The sequence below is a fragment of the Macrotis lagotis genome, chromosome X (genome assembly GCF_037893015.1).
Source record: "Macrotis lagotis isolate mMagLag1 chromosome X, bilby.v1.9.chrom.fasta, whole genome shotgun sequence".
Lineage (NCBI taxonomy): Eukaryota > Metazoa > Chordata > Mammalia > Peramelemorphia > Peramelidae > Macrotis > Macrotis lagotis.
Window position 1 is genome coordinate 143059162 of NC_133666.1, and position 20226 is coordinate 143079387.

The following is a 20226-nucleotide window of genomic DNA, read 5'->3' on the forward strand; positions in this document are numbered from 1 at the left end:
GATCATAGAACATAGGTCATATGGAATTGACTTTAAAGATAATCTAGTACAACTCATTTTACAGAGTAAAAGGGGAATTGACTTACTAATTAGTGGCCAATCGGGAACCAGAAGGCAAGTTTTCTGGTTCTCAAAGTCAAGGTAAAACCCAAAGGGTGTGAACTCCCATTATTCTAAATTGCTGAATTAATTAGGTTTACTAGGGATAAGAGGAGCTGAGTTTGATGATTATCCTTTCCTCCTCCCTCCTCAGACTTGCCACTGGAAAATGACCAATAATTTTAGATAGCTTGACTTTTTTGTTTTTTTGTAAGGCAATGGGGTTAAGTGACTTGTCCAAGGTCACACAGCTAGGCATTTAGTAAGTGTCTGAGGCCAGATCCAAACTCAGGTTCTTCTGACTCCAGGGCTGTTGCTCTATCCACTGTGCCACCTAGTTGCCTCTATAGCTTGACTCTTGCAATAGTGTTGTTGTCCCTCTAAGTTTGACTTATATGGATCCTAAGGGATAAAGTAAAAGAGTGAATTGGGATTAAGAGATAGCTTTGCCACTAACTGAGTGACCTTGAACAAGTAATTTCCCCTCTATGTGCCTCAGGAGTTTCTCCCTATGAAAATGAGGGATTGGACTGGATAACCTCTGACATCCCTTCTGGTTCTCAAAATCTATGAATCCCAGAACTCCCTCTATCCTTTTCCCCCAAACTCTGATCCTCTCTCAAAGAGAATGCTACTAGTTCTCAGGCAGTAGTCATGGAGATGGGGGTTCCATGTCTGAATTCACCAGTCTTAGTATCCAAGGAAGTGTAGATCAGAGGTGTACCATCTTTCTTTTTTTTAAAGCAATGATGCCTTTTGCCCCAAGGTCAGGCTTTGACTTTACCTCTAGACCATGCCTCTCAAAGATTAGGCTTCTTTCCTTGGCTTGATCAAATATTTGTCAACTCTAGTCTAATGAAAAATAATCCAGAACAGTCCTTCCAGGCAACTCTTTAATTTGGAAGATAGTTCTATTGATTTTTCTCTTCCTCCCCTATTGAGAAACTCTGTCTCACAAAAGGAGATTGTAGGGAGACTGTCAGTCACATATAGGGCTCAAGGGAGACCCCTCTTACCCTCAATCTGTATTATTATGTTTATACATCATATGTCATCATATTCCATTTCTAGAACCTCACATTATATTGGACCATTGCTTCCCAGTTTGGTATGCTCCATTTTGGGAAAGAGAAGTAGATGAAAATAGAAACTGGAAGACAGGTATCAGGTTGGCCTACCTTTCCCAGACAAATTTGCATCCATCCAAGTTAAAATACATACATACATACACATATATGTATATGTATAAATATATACATATATAATTCTATTTATCTCATTTCAGACTATACAATCAAATCTTTAAAAAGCAATAATTTACTTAAAGGTATCTCTTTTATCTCTTTAAAACAAATATTCACCATGAGAAATGATTGGTGATGATGAGGTAAGGAGGCTGATGGCTGAGAAACAGACTAGAATCAATCCATCCAAATGAATCTTCTTCAGTACTGTTGAATTGAATTGAATCTTTAACCCAAGGAGAACTACTCAGAGGGTGCTCCACTTTGGAAACTGCCTTTAGAGTTTGCTCAGCATTCTATAGCATATCCTCATGGGAGGCAAATTTTCTTCTATCTTTCTCCTATTCTTTCCCCTCTTTTTTTTTTTTTTTGAAAATGGTCTCCCCAGTGTCAGGACTTGTAATTAAGGTTGGGGATCAGACTGAGAAATTTTTGTTCGGGATTAAAAACACTCATATACATACCACTCAAATCATACCATTCATGATGACTGTCAAGTCATGAGAGGCACTGTGGTATGGTGGGAAGACCACGGAATTTGGATTCAGAGGATCTGGGTTAAAATCCTAGCTGTGACAGACTACTTCAGGCAAGTCACTTCAACTCTTTGGGCCTTGGTTTCCTCAACTGTTAAATGAGAGGGTTGACTTAGATGAACTCAAAGATCCCTTCCAGATCTAAGTGCATGATTTTATGACTAAGTTCTTCTTGGCTTATAAATTGGCTCTGATGGCAAGTCCCAAAGAGGAGCACCAACAATGGTTGGAGAAATGGCAGTGGGTGGCCTCCCAGGGGACTGACTGCTTGGTCAGCACTAAGTTTGTTGTTGTTCAGTCCTATCTGACTCTCTGTGATCCCATTTGGGACTTTCTTGGCAAAGATACTGGAATGGTCTGCCATTTCCTTCTCCAACTCATTTTACAGTTGAGGAAATTGAGACAAACAGGGTTAAATGACTTGCCCAGGGTTATATAGTGAATGTCTTGAGATCAAAACTAAAATCAGGAAGATCAGTCTTCCTGACTCTAGGCCTGGAATTCTATCCTGTTTCACCTCACTGCCCCCACCAAGTAGGTATTAATATCTATTCAGTTGGATTGAATCAAATTTGGATGGATAAATTCTGGTATGTTTGTTACTTTAACAAAAAAAATCAGTCTTATTACTCTTTAGTCACATCTTGTAGATTAAGAAATCATCAAGCCTCTAAGAACACTTACAGCAGCATTTTTGCACCTTGGAAAGAACTTAAAAGCAGTAAAAAATAAATAGGAGAACCCTGTCCCTTTTTATCCCTCCTCCCCAAAGCTGACCCCCCCCCCCCCCCAAGAAGTTCCCTCCCGCCCTTTACTATTGCTTAAGCTATCCCAGACTGTAAAAAAGGAAGTGGGAGGTCATCTCCAGCCTTTGTGGCCAGGTCTTGAGACAGCTGGAGTGGGTGAGACTAGGCAGACATCTATTTTCTGCCTTGGAAATATCAAAGATGGACCCAATATCATGTGGTTCTCAGTCATGGGGAAGCTCAAGGGAAGAAGTTGAGCTTAGCTATAAGCAGGTGGAAACAAAGAGAAGGGCTGTGCTTAGAGATAAAGGAGATAGTGAAGGGACATGGATTAACCCTGTATGATTGGCAAGGGAAGGCAAATGCTACACTCCCCTACCCCTTCCCCTGAATCCTTTGTTCCCTCATCTCCTGTTAAAAAAAGAGAGAGAGAGAGAAATGGAGAAAAAAATCAATTGTACTGAATTGTGAATTGGGAGTCAGAAATCCGAGGTCCTAGTTCTGACCCTGACCCTAATATGCTGTGTGACCATTTGCAAGTCTTGACCTCTCTGGTCCTGATTAGCCTCTTCTGTTGAATGGACTATATTATCTCTCAATTGCCTTTAAGATCTGATATTCTAGGGACTTTCTTTTTTCCCAGTAAGGGGGAAAGTTGAAAATGAACCCAACCTCCAGAACAAACATTCCAAGGTGGTAGGATTTGGACTCTCCATCACCCAAGATCTGGGTGGGAAGGCTAAGCTTTGCTGGATCAAGATTCTGAAGCCTCCTGGGTCAGAGCTGGGACAGATGGCACTTGGTCACTAGGCCTGAAACATTGTAACTCTATCTCAGGGTCCCTGTGGCCAACCAGCTGGCTTATATTCGGAATCAGTCAAATAAGAAATGGCCTTGTATATAGGGAGAAGAGCTGGCTACTTACATAGATGCTAGGAATAACCCCTTGTCCAAATTGATCTCTGTCCCCAGTGACTCAAATTCTACTAGAAATATATTCCTTTAGTATGATTTCTCTGTCATCACATTCAACTGAGATCAATATATAACATGGAACCAATGTAAAGACTAACTGAATGCCTTCTGTGGGGGATGGGGAGAGGGAAGCAAGAATGGCAGAAAAATTGTAAAACTCAAAATAAATAAAATCTTTCTTAAAAAAAAAATATATATAATATATATATATATATATATATATATATATATATATATATATATATATATGTTCCTTTAGACTAAGAATTGTCTTCTTCCTGAATGCCTCTTTTAAATTACATAGACTATCAAGGAGGTTACATATGAAGCCTGAACAAGGTGATCATTTTTGGACATTAGTAGGTTCTAAAAGGGTGGGCTGCTACAGGGCAGGAAACAAATAAAGGAGACTTTAAGGATAAACACTGAACATTTTTAGAGGAATCTGTTTGAGAGCTGGTTGGGACTTCAGAGGGCAACTAGTCTAACATCCCCATTTTGCAGATGAAGAAACCGAGGCCCACAGAGGTAAAATGACTTGCCCAAGGTTACACAAACACTAAGTGACAGAACCAGGATTTGAATTCAAGGTTCTTTGACTCCAAATCCATCTTTCTATTCAGCCAGGTTGCTTATTACTTCTGGTCAGTTCAGAATGATACCATCTGACCTAGGTTGATTAGGGATAACCTGTCCAGCTCTTCCCTTCCTAAATTCTTTTCCTTTCTACTTAGTAATGGATGATATTCGGAATGCCTCTGCCAGGACATTCAGGGGAGGGGCAGTGAATAGCATAAATCCTCCCTGCTTTTTTTTTCTTTTCTCTAAAATAGACAGCATTTTGGGATAGAAAGAGGATGGGGTGGCAGATCTCCAATATCACACTGGACACCTGGACCAGTCCCTTCTATAAACCTCCCCCCAAATGTGGGGTGGGGTAGGCTGTGTGTGTGTGTGTGTGTGTGTGTGTGTGTGTGTGTGTGTGTGTGTGTGTCTTGTCTGCTGATATCTTAGTACCACAGTCACAGTCAAGAAGGTGGGTTATATAAAGAATGGCAAAGGAGAAAGAGGTTGTTTGTTTTTTTAGGAGGTACATCATGGAACATTTAAAAAGGGTGAATCACGGTTAGATGAAAAGAAACTTTAGCCAGACAAGTCTCTAAGGCACGACCCACTTCAGAGTGCCTGGAGAGTGAAGACGATTTGAGTTAGAATGGTTTTTTTTTTTAATTTTGTCAATTTCCTTTCCGGTTTTCCTTTTGCTATTTGGGAAACTTGACAGACACTCCTTCTTACAAGGCACTATTATCCAAGGTGGTAATTCATAAACCCCCCAAAACTGCCAATTGTTGAAGAAAGATCCTAGGATTTTTGAACTAGATGAGACCAGGGAAAGTAATCCAATCTAGTCCCCCTTATTCTACAGACAAAGGAAACCTTTAAGTGAGAGATTTAAGTGATCTACCTGAGTGTCAGAGGTCTATAAACTCATTACCCAGAATTCCTCCCTTTATATCACACTGTCTGAGGAGACCAAGACAGAATAAGCAATAATCTACTTTTTGCTCAACTTAAGAAGTAACAGGGATTTCTTGGGGTTCAACTGGTTGAGTGATTGAGTTAAGAAAAAATAAAAACAAGTATAAAAACAAATCCCAACAATGCAAATCCCTGCCATTTGCAGACTTGTGGAAACAATGAATAGTGGCTTCCAAACACACAAAGGGGAATGACTTTCACTGGGGTATGACTCACACTGAAATGTATCTCTAAGGTGCAAAGAGATCTTAGACCAATCCCTTCCCTTGACCCAACGCTCCCCCCCCAAACCATACTTTTTAGTCTTTATTTTATTATTATTATTATTAATATGGTTTTGCTTTTCTATTACAAATGAAATCTAAATTTCCTTATGAGCAACATGAGCTATGGTGTAGTTAATTGTGCTTGCTGTTGCTGACCCCACAGGTGGGAACTGGTGTCCACTTCCCTGGGATGGGTAGAGCCATCTCAAGGCAGAAGAGGAGCCCCAGGATGTCTTCCAGTGCATCCCTGACCCATTTCAGCTAGATCCTGGGGGGGGGGGTGTCTCCTTTTGGCTGTTCCATTTCACTGGGGGGAGGGAAGTTCTGTTGATCTGTTCTGTTGTGTTTTTTTAAATTAAAAAATGTTCTTTTTTGGAATTATATTTTAATTTAATATATATATGTTTTTGTTTTTGTTTTGTAAACAGTCTCACCAGCACTAAGTTGAAAAATTAAAAACCTGATGTCTCCCCCCTAAGTTAAAAACCATTGTGCAGCACTGCACCTACCCCAGGCAAACTCAACTGTGTCTCCTGGTCAAACATAAGGTTAATTCTCAGTCCATTCTAACCTGATTCGGTTCCAGGCTGTTCAACACTGAGATTCTTTGTGACCTTTGACTTCAATATATGCAGTCTTACCAAGCATCCAAGGGGGAAAAAAGCCTTGGGTGCTGAATGAGGCCTGGTCCAGCCCCTGGGAGCATTACCTTTTCCCTTCTGAGCCCACTGACTGAACCTTGGGGAAAGACCCTCCATCCAGTTAGGGCTGGAAGTCTAAACCCTCAGGGGTGTGCTTGTGACTTCCTATCCCTCTCCCTATCAACCCTTCCAAGGTTATTGCGATGAAACATGTGAAACTACTAAGACACTACTAAAATCTTCAACCATCCCTATGGCACTTAATGTTCTGCATAAACCTGGGTGGACTGTAGGAGAAAAGAGAAGACAAAGAGACTGGACCAGCAAGGGTCAGATTTCTGACTCCCTTCTGTAAGATCTCTGATCAAGAGCTATTGTGGCCTGAAGTCTATCAAACTCATGTCTGTTTTCAGGGCTCAGGTCATCCAGACCTCGACTATCATCCTCTTCTTCATCGTCCTCATCCCGACTCATGAAAGCCAGTTCGTTCTCATAGCAAAAGGAGTTGGTGCTTGGGAGCAAAAATTTATTTTCTACCAAGTCCTTGGCACTGCAACGGGGGGTAGATGGGACTTCATAGGTTTTGTGAAAATGAGAATAGTCGATCTTGTATTGGTTTTTCTCCTCAAACAGGACGGGCTCGAATCGGTGACCCCAGAGGATCTCATTAGCCAGGTAGGAACTCCTGGCTTGCGTGGTCATTGCTGTGGCCTCCACCATCCCTTCCAAGATCACCACAATCTCAAAGTCATCAGTTTCCAAGTCCTGTCGGCTGATGCCAAACAGTGGGCTCTCCTCATCGATCTCATGGAGGATGGTAATAGGGGACACCAAAAAGATGCGATCTAAGCCTTTGTCAAAACCTACATCAATGTCAATCTGGTCAAGGGGGATATACTCCCCTTCCTCTGTGACCCTTGGCTTGATCAGCTGAGCCCTGACATGAGCCTCTACAATGTGACTCTTCCTCAAGTTCCCCACCCGCCACATAAGGCAAAGCTTTCCATCTCTCATAGCTACCACTGCATTATGACTGAAGAGCAAGGTCTGGGCCCGCTTCTTGGGTCTGGCCATCTTGGCCATGATGGCCCCAATCATGAAGGAGTCTATGATACAGCCAACGATGGACTGTACAACTACCATGAACACAGCAATGGGGCACTCCTCTGTCACACAACGGAGGCCATAGCCGATGGTTGTCTGCGTCTCAATGGAGAACAAGAATGCGGCCATGAAGCCATGTACCTGGAGAATGCATGGCTTGTAGTTCCTCTCATCTGGAGATCTCTCCAGGTCCCCATGCACAATAGCAATGACCCAAAAAATCACCCCAAAGAGCAACCAGGAAACCAGGAAGGCAAGAGAGAAAATCAACAGCATGTATCTCCACCGGATATCCACACAGGTTGTGAACATGTCAGCCAGGTACCTTTGAGACTTGTCATCCATGTTGGCAAATTCAATGTTGCACTGACCATTCTTTTTGACAAAGCGGTTGCGACACTTCCTGCGTGTGTGGATTTTGCCATTGCCAAAGCCATTGGCTCCTGGCATTGTGGCTAGATGCAATCCGTCTTCTTCTGAGGACACTATACTATAAGGGTTGACCCTCCCTGCGGTCATCCCTGAGGAACTGGTGTTGTGGGCCAGGGAGGTCTCTTGGATCTTTGAACTATCCCCTGCCCCTGATGACCCACTAGGTTCTGCTTCTCTCTGGGAGAAGTCCAAAGTTTTACAGATGTGGCCAGGGCTCAGGTCCAGTGAGTTGGAGAGAGTGCCTGAAACAAAGAGACAAGGCTGCAGTTAGGCACCAAAGAAAATAAACCAGAGTATAGAAGAGACTTGAATCAACTTGTGGCAATGGTAGTGGTGGAGGTGAGCAGGTTAAGAGGGCCAGTATCAACTTTTCATGGAGTTAAAGTTTATATACTCACAGTCTTTGAACATCTCCACTATAGAATATAAGTTCTTTGAGGGTAAGGAATCTATATATTGTTTCATTTTGCCTTGGACTCCCCATTATCTTAGTAGACAATATATACTTCTAACATCTCAGCTAGAAAAGATCTCATGGGTCTCTTTATTTGACAGATGGATAAACTGAGAACCAGAGAAGTCAAGAGACTTGCCTACCATCATCTAGAAAAGCAGTAGATAGCTGCTCAAGGACTAGGACTCTGTCAGTCTCTGACTATAAGATTAGACTGTCTCTGGACCTTAATGTAACACATGCTTGTATTTTCTATGCCTGGAGGAGATGCCCCATGTGTCTCATGGCTATTATCTCTAATTCCACTGAAGAGGCAGATGTCACAACCCCATTTTATACATCAGGGAATCAAATGCCCACTAATTCAGCCAGACTTACTCAGAAAATAATGGAAATAATAACAATCCATGTGTTCTAAATATTATAAAGTATTCCATTCACAACAACCTTAAAAGGCAAGAAAAGGGCATGTATTATTATCATCATCTCCATTTTATAGTTGAGGGACCTGAGGCTTAGACAGGTGAAATAATGTCCCTAAGGTGATAGAGCTAATTATTGGGACCACAACTACAACTGGTCTTCTAATACCATAATCAATATTTTCTTTACTAAACCATTCTATGACTAACCAGAGACAAAGACAAGACTATAGACCCTCCCTTCACTAAGTCTTTCATCACCCCAACCACATCTCTGTCCATCACTATACACACATGCATTTTATACTTTTACATGTGCTAAAATCACAGATATTGCCCCAGAAGCAATATACATTATATGTTCTTTGTGCCTATATGCACACATATACATGCATGTACAGGCAGAGAAGGACTTGATAAAGCTTGAACAGTAAATTGCTTTTTTAAGAGATTGGCACCAAGTATGGTTACAGACTCCTTAACTGTTAGAGCTGGAGGTACTTTAAGGAATAATGTCTGAGTTGAAAAGGGTTCTAAGATATAGAATATATAATTTTATAATCAGAAAGGACCTTTGAAAAAAAGAAATTACTTAATTAGTATTGGCAATTTCCAGAGAGGAAATTCTTTCTACCAATGCAGACAGGCACTTGCAGTGTTGCTTAGTGTCCTGAGAAGGAAAGTGACCTACCCAGGATCGCATAGGCAAGTTGTGACAGAGACTGGCTCTTTCTAATTAATAGTATAGTAATTAGTTTTACTTTAGAACACAAAGGAGAAGTTGAAGGGAATTGAGAATATAGAACATTGGATGTCAGATGAGAAAGTTAATCTTAACAATCATTCAGCCAGGGCTCTTCACCTTTTTTGTATCATAAACCTCTTAGACTGTCTGGTGAAGCCTGTGGATGGATTCCTTCTTAAGACTAATGTTTTAAAAATATTTGAAGGAAGTGCAGCTAGATGGCATAGTGGATAGAGCACTGGCCCTGGAGTCAGGAGGGCCTGAGTTCAAATATGGCCTCAGATATTTAATAATTACCTAGTTGTGTGACCTCTGGCAAATCACTTAACCTCACTGCTTTGCAACAACCAAAAAAAATTTGAAGGAAATGCTAAATTTCAGTAAAACATATATAAAATGTTTTCCCCTCATGAATTCATGGCCCCCTAGAAATTTATCCATGTATTCCTCATCTGTGGATCCCAAGTTAAAAACCCCTGATTCCAACTCCCCAGTTAAATGGAGGAGGAAACTCATGCTAGAGATGGGATGTCACATAGCAGTTTAAGCATCAGAAGTGAGATCAGAAACCAGGTCTTCCAGTTCCCAATCACCTGGCCTTTCCTCTGTTCACACTTAACAGCATGATTATGACTTTGGGGAAGGCACAGACTCTGCCTCGAAACTTTCTTTCTTGACTCTGGTGTGCCCCTCTTGTTGCCAGGCCACATCAATCGTGTTCAATGGGGCTTGGCTGGGAATATTTGAGCACAAGGGTGAACTGAGTACATTCTAACCCAGCTGCATGGCCTGGCACTAAATGATAAGTCTGGATCCATCACATGGGCCTCACCAATCCCTGCCAGGCCTCTTCCCAGTCACATGCCTGTTGACATCACTGGGCCCTGGGGCCCCAAGGTCAAGGGCGAGGAAGGGGAGCAATTTTGCACCTCTGCTCCAGATAGTGAAACTACTAACCACCTGCTGCCCAGTGAGTCAAAAAGGGACAGAGGGTAGAGGCAAGGGCAGGAAAGAACTGGGAAACATGGGTAAAACTCAATGCTTCAACTCCTCAGAGTAGGTGATAGCTGAAATCCCCAGTATGGTAAATAACTAGGAAGTTTTAATTTCAGATTTGGTCTTAGTGTTTGCTTTTTCCCACTTTCACCTCCCCTCCCCCCACCCAGACCCCAAGGCTGTTTAATTAGGTTGGCTGGGCTGGAGTGGAGCTATTGATTCTTTGGGATCAGCTCCCTGCTCTAAGCAGTCACCAAAGCAAAGGAAGGAAGCTATCTGTCACCCCCTTTCTCCTCCCCTCTGGGTATCTAGTTACATCTATGGAACTGCTTGCAATTGGAGACCAAAATGATCAAGAACAGGAACCACCCTTTTCATGTTATTTCTTAGCTCAACACATAATCTGATTTAATTTTTATTATTATTTTTTGAAAATTAGTTTATTGATATCTACTGTTTTGACTTCATAGTTGCTCTAGATTTACATTTCTCATTCTTGACCAAAGAGCTCTCCTTTGTAATGTTTCAATGAAATCAATTGACAGTGATCACATGTGACAGGGTATATGGCATTATATACCCAAAGGCCCCTGCCTCTCTGCTGAAAGGACCAAGGCACTTCTTTATCTCTTTTGGGGGGGGGGTCAAGATATGACCTTTATTATTATTTTTAAATAATGAGGACAAATCATATACTTTCTCTGGGTTTCAGTTTTCTGTCCCATAAATGACAGAGTTGGAGTAGATCTGGTGTTCATAAGATGAAGTCTATGAACATACAAACTTATATATGCATATTTACATGTATGTACTTGCATACACACATATATACAAATTCAAATAATATATATTCTACACATATCTATGTGTTTCTTTTGCAATTCTATACACTTTATTCATTTAAAAGTTTATTCTGAGAAGGGGCCCATAGACTTCACCAGCCTACTAAAGGGGATCTAGAACACAAAAACCCATTTGGAATCCCTGTAAAATCCTTCCCCAACACTAACATTCTATGTTCTAAGTTCCTTTCTAGTTCTGAAACTCTGTGTACTAAGGTCTCTACCAGACCTGACATTCTACAATTCTTGGTTCCTTATTGTTTGATATTAGTATGGTTATCTCCTGGGACCAAATATTTCACTCCTGCTATTTGCCCAGGAGCTGAAGATCAACAGAAGTTTGATCTCCAGCAAGCTAAAATGGAGAGATTGTTAGCATCTAAAGATGAGGGAGGTTTTCTTTCAGCCTATTCAACCTGTTAGACCCCTTTCTAACCCATCAGCTGCAGTATCTGGTACTTCCTCCTAAAATATAGTCTAGAAACTGTTCATCAATAGAAATTTCTATCATTGCCATGGAAAGAATGTGCACTCAGGTTGAAATATGTATAGAATTTAAGATAGAGCTGGGCTTCAGGTAATGGAGCAGTATAGAAGTAAAGGACCTATGATTGGAAGAGATCTTAAGACATAATGGGTCACACATCTAGAGCTGACCTTTCCACCCTCTGGTCAATATGACCTTCTTGGTAATCCCTGTGATCTCCATCCTCCCATATTAGTGACTTGGCAAAAGGCTGCTCATCATGGCTGAACTACTCTCCCTTTTCATGCTTCTGCCTATTGAAATTCTTTCCACATGAAACCCCTTCTAATCCCCTACCCCTTCCCACAGCTGCAGCCCTCCCTCCCAAAATACTTTATGTCCTTAAAAAAAATGTATTCTATGAGGGTGTGTGCGTGTGTGTGTGTGTGTGTGTGTGTGTGTGTGTGTGTATGGGGGGGTCCTCCTTTCTAAATAAAATGTAACCTTCCTGAGGTCAGGGACTGATTCATTTTTGCTTTTATATTCCTGATATCTAGCACTATACCTAATTAACATGTAGTCAACATTACATAAATGCTTGTTGATTAATTGGTTCATTGAGTTCAGACAGATGGGGTTCAATCTTCCTTGAAACTTTCTTGCCAAGGTGATTTCATGGCACATCTCCATAGCCCATAGGCAGTAAGGACAAACCACTGTGGTCTAATAGCTTTCCCTTATATACCAATTCTACTTACTGCAAGCTCAAAGTTATGGGTCTCACCATTGTGGCCAGATACACAGGCATGGTCACTTAAAGCTGGAGGGCGTATGGCCCTGGGCCAGGAAGTTGACAATCTCCAGTTTCTTTTCCTGACAGGTAGGCTGGAGGCAGCCCCTGTACCTCTGTCTGAGGCCCCACCAAGAGAGCCACTGACTGGGAGTGTTAGGCGCCGCCTCTGCCTAAAGGAACACCACTGGGTTGCAGATTTGGAGGACTCGGAGGCCCTGAAGGAAGTCCACTTCGTCATCCTGAGGGCTGAGGCCAAATGCTCCTGTGTACAGCTCTGGGTCAGTCAGGCTAGACCAACAGCTATTAAGTACTAACGAGGTGGTGGACAGCTGGGGTTGGGGATGCTCCAAGAGATTCAGACAGCCCTGCCTGTGCAGGACAGAATTACAAACAATCAAAAACAGACAATGGAAATTGGAAAGAAATCTTCCTCTTCCCCTCCCTCCTTCCCATCCTTCCTCCCTCCCTTCTTCTATCCTTTTCTCTTTAATCCCTCCCCCCCCCCCCATATAGAAGTCAGGAAAGACCAAGCCATGAAGTGAGGGAAGGCAATTAATTACACATGCATTCACCAAAAGAGAGAAGGTAAAAGAGGGTCCTTTTCAACCAACCAGCATTTGTGAAGATGGTTCACTAAATACAATTGTTATTCTAGGGCTAACCCAGCTCTAATCTTCACCAAGATGGTGAAGAGTCTTCATATGAAGACTAGTTGAAAAATCAGGAATTAGGGTGCATTTAGGTGCAGCTCTGTAGTCAGGAGGACCTGAATTCATATGTGACCTCAGGCTCTTAAAAATTATCAAGCTGTGTAACCTTGGGCAAGTCTTTTAACCCCCATTGCCTTGGGGGGAAAAACAAAAAGAAAGAAACAGGAATCTTTAGCATGGAAAAGATTCAGGAGAGATATGGTAACTATCTTCAAGTATCTGAAGGACTCTCATTTTTAAAATGTAGGAGTTAGGCTAAATCACTTTTGCAGTTGCTTCCACTCCTAGCCTTATGCTCCTATGTGGAAGAGGAGATAGACTCTGTCTGGCTTGGCCTCTGTGAGCAGAATTAAGAGCAATGACTCCTGTGAGTAATAATGGACTTAATATACAGAATAAGACATAACCAAAATGCAAATTTGTTGATTTGACTGTGTACATTCATTATAAAAGGTCTTTTTCCTCCCTTCTTTTCTCCCCTTCCTTCTTTAAATTTTATATTGGAGATTGGGGTAGGAGAAAGAAAAAAAATACATATCAATTGAAAGAAAAAAGAAACAATGAAGCCAAATGATATATTTAGGGCTGGAAAGCCTGAGGCCACCAAGTTCCACCCAATCTTTTTACACATAACTAGTAACAGAGACCCAGCAAGATTAAGCATTCTGACTTGAGGGCCAACACTCTGTCCCCTCTACCATCTAATTTCTTGGATCACAAAACTACTAAACTGGAAGATCCCTCAGAAATCATGTAATATGAACCCATATTTAGTGAAAAATTCCCTATATAACATACCAGACAAATGATCATTCTGGCTTTATATGAAGACCTCCAGTGAAGTAGCATAATATACTCTCTCTCAAAGCAGTCCATTCCACTTTTGGACAGCATCCCAAGAACAGCCACTGTTGTTACTATTTGTTTTAAGCCACAAATAGAAAATAACAAAACTCTCTGTTTCCCTCTCTCTCTCTCTCTCTCTCTCTCTCTCTCTCTCTCTCTCTCTCTCTCTCTCTGTGTGTGTGTGTGTGTGTGTGTGTGTGTGTGTGTGTGTGTGTGATTACGAGGACAGAATACAAGGGCAGACACAGCAAATGAAACATGGGTCAGAGTTAGCAAACCATCAATCATAAAGAAACTGATACACCAAATCTACACATCTATACAAAGAGGGTAAGAGCAGAGTTATAAAACACTGCTATCTCCAAAATTGATTAAAAATAACAGCAACAATAACCACCACTACAGATAAAAATAACATACTTGGCAGGTGGCCAAAGTAGTATAGTATATTAAGATCAGATGAAAACAAGAAATAAAATCATGGAATGTGAGAGACAGAAGGGACCTCAGGAAGCATTCTATTACCCCCTCATTTTATAGTTAAAGAAACTGAGATGTAGGGAAAGAAGTGACATAGTGGCAGAGTTAGGACTAGAAGAAGACTAAATATACATTAATTATCATCATCATTACCATTATCAAAGATGATGGTTGGTTGAAAGGTATACCTGTCAAAGATCCCTGGAAAGCATATATTTATATAGACATCTATAAACCTGTTTTTCATGAAACATACTTACATATGTATGTGTGTGTATGAATACATTTATATGTATGTGCGTGTACACACATGACTTTGTAAAGCTACTATGTATACATTTTTATACATGCATATAAACAGGTGGTGCAGTGGATAGAATGCTGAATATTAGGATTGAATGCTGCCTCTAACACCTATTAATGGTGTGATCATGAGCAAATGTTCTCTAAGTACCAGACATCATTTAAGCACAGAATAGGATGGATCAGTTGCTACATGCATCATTGAAAAGAGTTTCTACAGAGGTGAGGTCAATTTAGCTATCAATTTAGCTAGCTAGCTATCATCTGTCTCTCTATACGGACAGGGTATTATCCAAATAGAAAACAAGGAATGGAAATTGCTTCCATTGCTGTTTATAGTCTTAGTGAAGTGCCCAGAATACTGAAAAATTATGTGATTTGTCCAGGTTCACAAAGCCCATGTATCAGAGCTGGATTGAATTCAGATTTTCCTGATGTGAAACCAGATTTCTATATGCTATGTCATATGAATTCTTAGATATACATTTATATAAATATATATATGTGTGTGTATATGTATATGCCTGTATGTATGATGTCTACAAAGTCCCAGCATAGTTTAAAGCAAATAAGTGACTTTGAAAAGTCATTTAAAACCATTAAAGAACTTTATTTCCCATTGAAGAAGGCAATAAGGGTTAAGTGACTTGCCCAGGGTCACACAGAAGGTATGTGTCTGGAGATGGATTTGAACTTAGCTCCTCCTGACTCCAGCCTTGGTATTCTATCCACTGGTCACCTAATTGCCCTTGTCAAAGTATTTTAAAGACTTAGAACTGCACTAAAACTTTTGGGATGCCCTAGTATATGTATATTATGCATGTACATATACATATGCAAATATACTATAAATATACATATATTGCATTATACAATAACAAATGAAATATTTAATACACTATTAACAATTAGAAATAACATCAGCAGTAGCTTACCTATGCTCATATAAATTTAAAATGTACTTTATGTATATTCTAGTTAGAACTTTATGACAATCCTGAGAGGTATATATATTATTTTTCCATTTTACATATATGGAAACTGAGGTTTATCAAGTTTTATAACATTGATCCTGGATCTCCTAGCTCCAAAGCTACCTCTTGAGATATTAAGAATAGATCTATATTAAGTATAGACCCAGTGACATAAACCACTGCTTATTATGTCATATATATATATATATATATATATATATCAATTGATATTATAGAGTTTATTTGCACACTATGTATACACTAGGTGACCTGCAAAATATAACACCCAATCTTTAATATATTATAGATAAACAAAAGATCAGATTGAAAGAAATCAATTACAAAAACAACATCAAGAGACAAAGGTATGACTCTAAAGTCTTAGGAAAAGTCAACAGCCCCAGCTGAGAAACTTTGTACTTAACTTTCATCCCTTTATTCTTGAGGGCCTTGATTTTCATTTGGGACTCAGGAACTCACAACGGAGAACCACCTCTCAGTTCAGTTGTCTGCCTCAGGAATATGTGAATTCCTTCCCTCTTGGAGACTGGAATGACTTTGGTTTGGAGAAGACAGAAGGATGCAGTGGTATTTGAACTAAGGTGTGTCTTGCCCCCCTGAAGGCTGGGACTGAAAGACCTAACCAGGCTCTGCATGTGACTCCAAGGGTGGGGTGGGTGTTGTCACACCCTGGAAAATGACAGGACTCAGGAAAGAGTCTCTCAGATACTAAAGTCATTAAGAAGTTCTATTGATTCAGGGGAAAGATGAAGAGAATTGTGAATGTAACAGAAAGAATCTGGGTGGAGATGTAAATTGACTCTTGAGATGTAAATTGACTTGAAGTAGAGAATTATGATTGTAACAGAAACAATTGTAATCTTAAAAGTTGCTTGGAGGAGATCCTCCCCATTCTTGATGTAGTCCTGATCTCTTTAGGGTCCAGTACTGGGGAGAAGAGTTCACTTTTTGCCCTCTGGATGAGAGGCAAGACATAAAAACCTGGGTTGCACCCTGGCTCAAGGTTGCAGTCTTCTCTGACTAGGGCCCACTTCCTATGTTTTGTAACCTTTTTAATAAATTTTTGTTTTATTTCCAAACCCATGCTTTCCTGTGTCTGAATAATGATTCCTCATAGGCAGAACCAAATTCAAGTAGCCAGCAGCTACACTATGGTGGCCAGGGAGTTTCAGCTATTTGCTGGGATGAAACCAGGATCAAGTTTGGGTAACGTATACTTATTTTGATTTCAGGAGATCGGATGCTAAAATTACAACAGGCTTTAGGCTCCTTTCATAGGCCCCCTTTTCATATTCACCCAGAATAAGGGTGAGACTGTCTTGGATACTAATAATAATGGACATTTATCTGAATTAATCAATCAAAAAGCATTTATTCAGTGTATGCTATGTGCTAGGACAACTTGGTGGCACAATGCATAGATCTCCAGGCCTGGAATCAGGTGCATCTGAGTTCAAATACAGTCTTTTTTTTTTTAAGTTTTTTTTTTTTTTTGCAAGGCAATGGGGTTAAGTGGCTTGCCCAAAGCCACACAGCTAGGTAATTATTAAGTGTCTGAGGTCGGATTTGAACTCAGGGACTCCTGACTCCAGGGCAGGTGTTCTATCCATTGCGCCACCTAGCCACCCCTCAAATACAGTCTTAAATGCTTATTAGATATGTGATTCTGGGTAAGTCATTTTACCCTATTTACTTCAGTTTCCTCATCTATAAAATGAGCTGAAGAAATTAACAACAAACTACTCTAATATCTTTGCCAAGAAACAGAGTCATGTAAAGTTGGACATGCCTAAACTGAACGGCAGCAAATATTATGATGCCAGATGGCCTGGCTACTAGGGATGCAAAGACAAAAGAGAGAGGTCCTGCTCTCAAGGAATTTAACAATCTAACCAGGGGAGGTGAAGACAAAGAGGTGCATTAGGTATAATAATTATAACTATAAGTCTTATAACTATTTCTGTTCAAAGATCTGTTTCTTAACTATAGTGAGGAATGGAATGTGTCCTCCTAAGACTTTGAAAGGAACACTCATCCTGCTTTCCTTAGTCCAGAAAAGAATTGTGTCCTTAATAATTTGAAGAGTACTTGCCTTGACCTCCTGATATTTAAACTCAAAAAAAAAAATGTTACCTTCCTCAGGCAAAATCACATTGTAGAAGGATGGATCTCTTTAATTGTCTTCAGACAAGTTTAAGGTTTTGTGTACTCTTTTTATTTGTATTCTATTCCCCTCCCCTTGTTGCTGTATAAATTTCTGATCTCCCTCAGCTTGGGGTGGTCTTTGTTAGAATGGCCTACACCTAACAGTAATGATAAATACCAGAGAATAAAACTTCATGTCTAAACCATTTTTGTTGTTGTTATGTTTTTTAACCCTATATTTTAAGGTTCTCATAATTTTAAAGGTTAACACTGAATAGCATAGGAAAATGTAAACTAGAAACAAGGTAATTTGGGGACTGGAGGGATGAAAACCCTAGCTACCTGGGGCATCAGGGAAGACTTCATGTAGAAACTAGTTTTTAAGTTTAATCTTGAAAGAAAGTAATAATTTCAAGAGGGAATGAAGAAGGAGTGAATTCCAGGTCTAAGGGACAGACAATGAATGCAAAGGATGGAGATTGAATGTTAAGTAAGAGGAATAGTAAAGGCAGTTTAGGTGGACCATAGCATAAAGGAAAGGGAATAAAGAGTAATAACAGTGGAAAGGAAGGTTAGAGCCAGGTTATAAAGACCTTGAAATGCCAAACAGAGAAATTTATGTTTCAGTTATTGAAGCAATAAGGTACTACTGGAATTTATTGTGTAGGGTAATATTGCAACTACTCAGAGAACTATGGGAACTCAGGGAGCTATAGGAACATAGCTTAAAATCTGCATATAAGGTCCATTATCTCATTTGAGTTCCACAACAACCCTGTGTGGTATGCCTTTTAGATATCAGGACCCTGGGGTAGTTAGGTGGCGCAGTGGATAGAGCACTGGCCCTGGAGTCCGGAGTACCTGAGTTCAAATCCGACCTCAGACACTTAATAATTACCTAGCTGTGTGGCCTTGGGCAAGCCACTTAACCCCATTTGCCTTGCAACAAAACCTAAAAAAAAAAAAAAGATAGATATCAGGTCCCCCATTTTATAGATGAGGAAGCTGAGGCTCAGAGAGGTCCATAGAATCACAGATTTTGATTCTGAAGGAAATCTTATCATTTAGAGGTCCTGAGGAAACTCAGAGGTTCATAGGAATTAAGCAACTAGCCCAAGGTAAAACAGGTAATCAGTAGCAGAGCTAAGATTCTCTAACTCTCAATCAAACCCATTTTGTACCATACTCTCCACATCCTTAAGTGACTTGGCTGTGCACATATGATTGGTTCTTGTCCTTCATATTGAAGAAGACCAAAACAACATCCCTGTGTTTGAGATAAATAAAAGTGTGTCTGATTGTGGCTGATCAGACCAAGATAAACTCAGAATGCTCTACCACAGGTTGGGCATAAAAAGTCCATGGGAACACCTGGGTTGGGTTCTCTAAACTTACGGATGTCACATTTCCTTTGAGCTGCTTCAATTATGCCTTCCTCATAGAGTGTGACATCCTCAATTATGAGGACATGCCATGCTGGGCAGTCCTGTGCCAGGGTATCTCATGCTGTACAATCAATTCTAAAGTTCTTCAGGGTATCTTGGTATCACTTCTTCTGACCCCTGTGTGAGTTCTCTATAAAATGTTCTTTTTTTTTTTTTTTTTTTTTTTTGGCAAACGTACATCTGGCATTCTAACAATGTGCCCAGCCCACCATAGTTGTACTCCCTTTAGTAATATTGGAATGCTTAGTAGTTTAGCTCAATAAAGGACCTCAGTATCTGGTATCTTCTGCCAGGTAATCTTCAGAATATTCCTAAAACAATTTAAATGGAAGCAATTCAGTTTCTCTGTAAGGCACTTGTAGACTGTCCCAGGTTTCACAGGCATATAGCAATGAGGTCAGCACAACCATTCGGTAGACCTTCAGTTTGGTAGTCAGTCTAATACCTCTTCTTTCTAAATTACCAGGGAGTCCTTGGGAATGAGTTGGAAACTGTATCTCATGATTGTGTTCACATAAGCAGTTAATGAAAGAGGTAGCATTCCAATTCCTTTCCTCCTGATTCCAAGCTCCAGCAAAACAGAGCACTGCCTAGCCAATTGACAACATATCATGAAGGAATGTCCCAAGGAACAGCTTGGAATAAAGACCAGACCTCCTATCAGAAACAACTGGAAGAGTAGCTTTCAGAGAATCAATCAGAAGATGACCCTGAGGGGTCCCTTACATTATAATTATTTGTTGCTGTTAAGTTAGTTTTCATCTTGTTCAACTCTTTGTGATTTCCATTTGGAGTGTTTTTTGTACTAGATTTGCTTCTTTGCACTTTGTAACTCCATACTCTACTGCCCTGAGAAAAAGATGGCACATGAAAATACATGGTTTAATTACCAAATGAGGGGTACAGGCTGTAAATACTGTGAGCTCAGAGGAGGGAGGGACTCCCAATGTCTGCAATGAGCTGGGGAAGTTTCATGGAAAAGGTAAATTTTGAACTGGAACC

At 40.4% G+C, this 20226-nt stretch overlaps 1 protein-coding gene across 2 annotated transcripts in view; it reads right to left on the minus strand.

Moving 5' to 3' along the window:
* Positions 1-3832: 3832 nt before the first annotated feature.
* LOC141498383 (ATP-sensitive inward rectifier potassium channel 12) overlaps positions 3833-20226 on the minus strand; it is a 129938-nt gene continuing 113544 nt past the window's right edge. Inside the window, exons 1-2 of one of the 2 annotated variants that reach the window (XM_074201506.1) lie at positions 12292-12684; positions 3833-7824 (exon numbers count right to left, since the gene is read on the minus strand). In XM_074201506.1, coding sequence (XP_074057607.1) covers positions 6377-7824; positions 12292-12538 — 1695 coding nt within the window. In that variant the 5' untranslated portion in view covers positions 12539-12684 and the 3' untranslated portion in view covers positions 3833-6376. Of the gene's footprint in view, positions 7825-12291; positions 12685-20226 lie in introns of those variants that run through there. The other variant, XM_074201505.1, reaches the window with a different exon arrangement.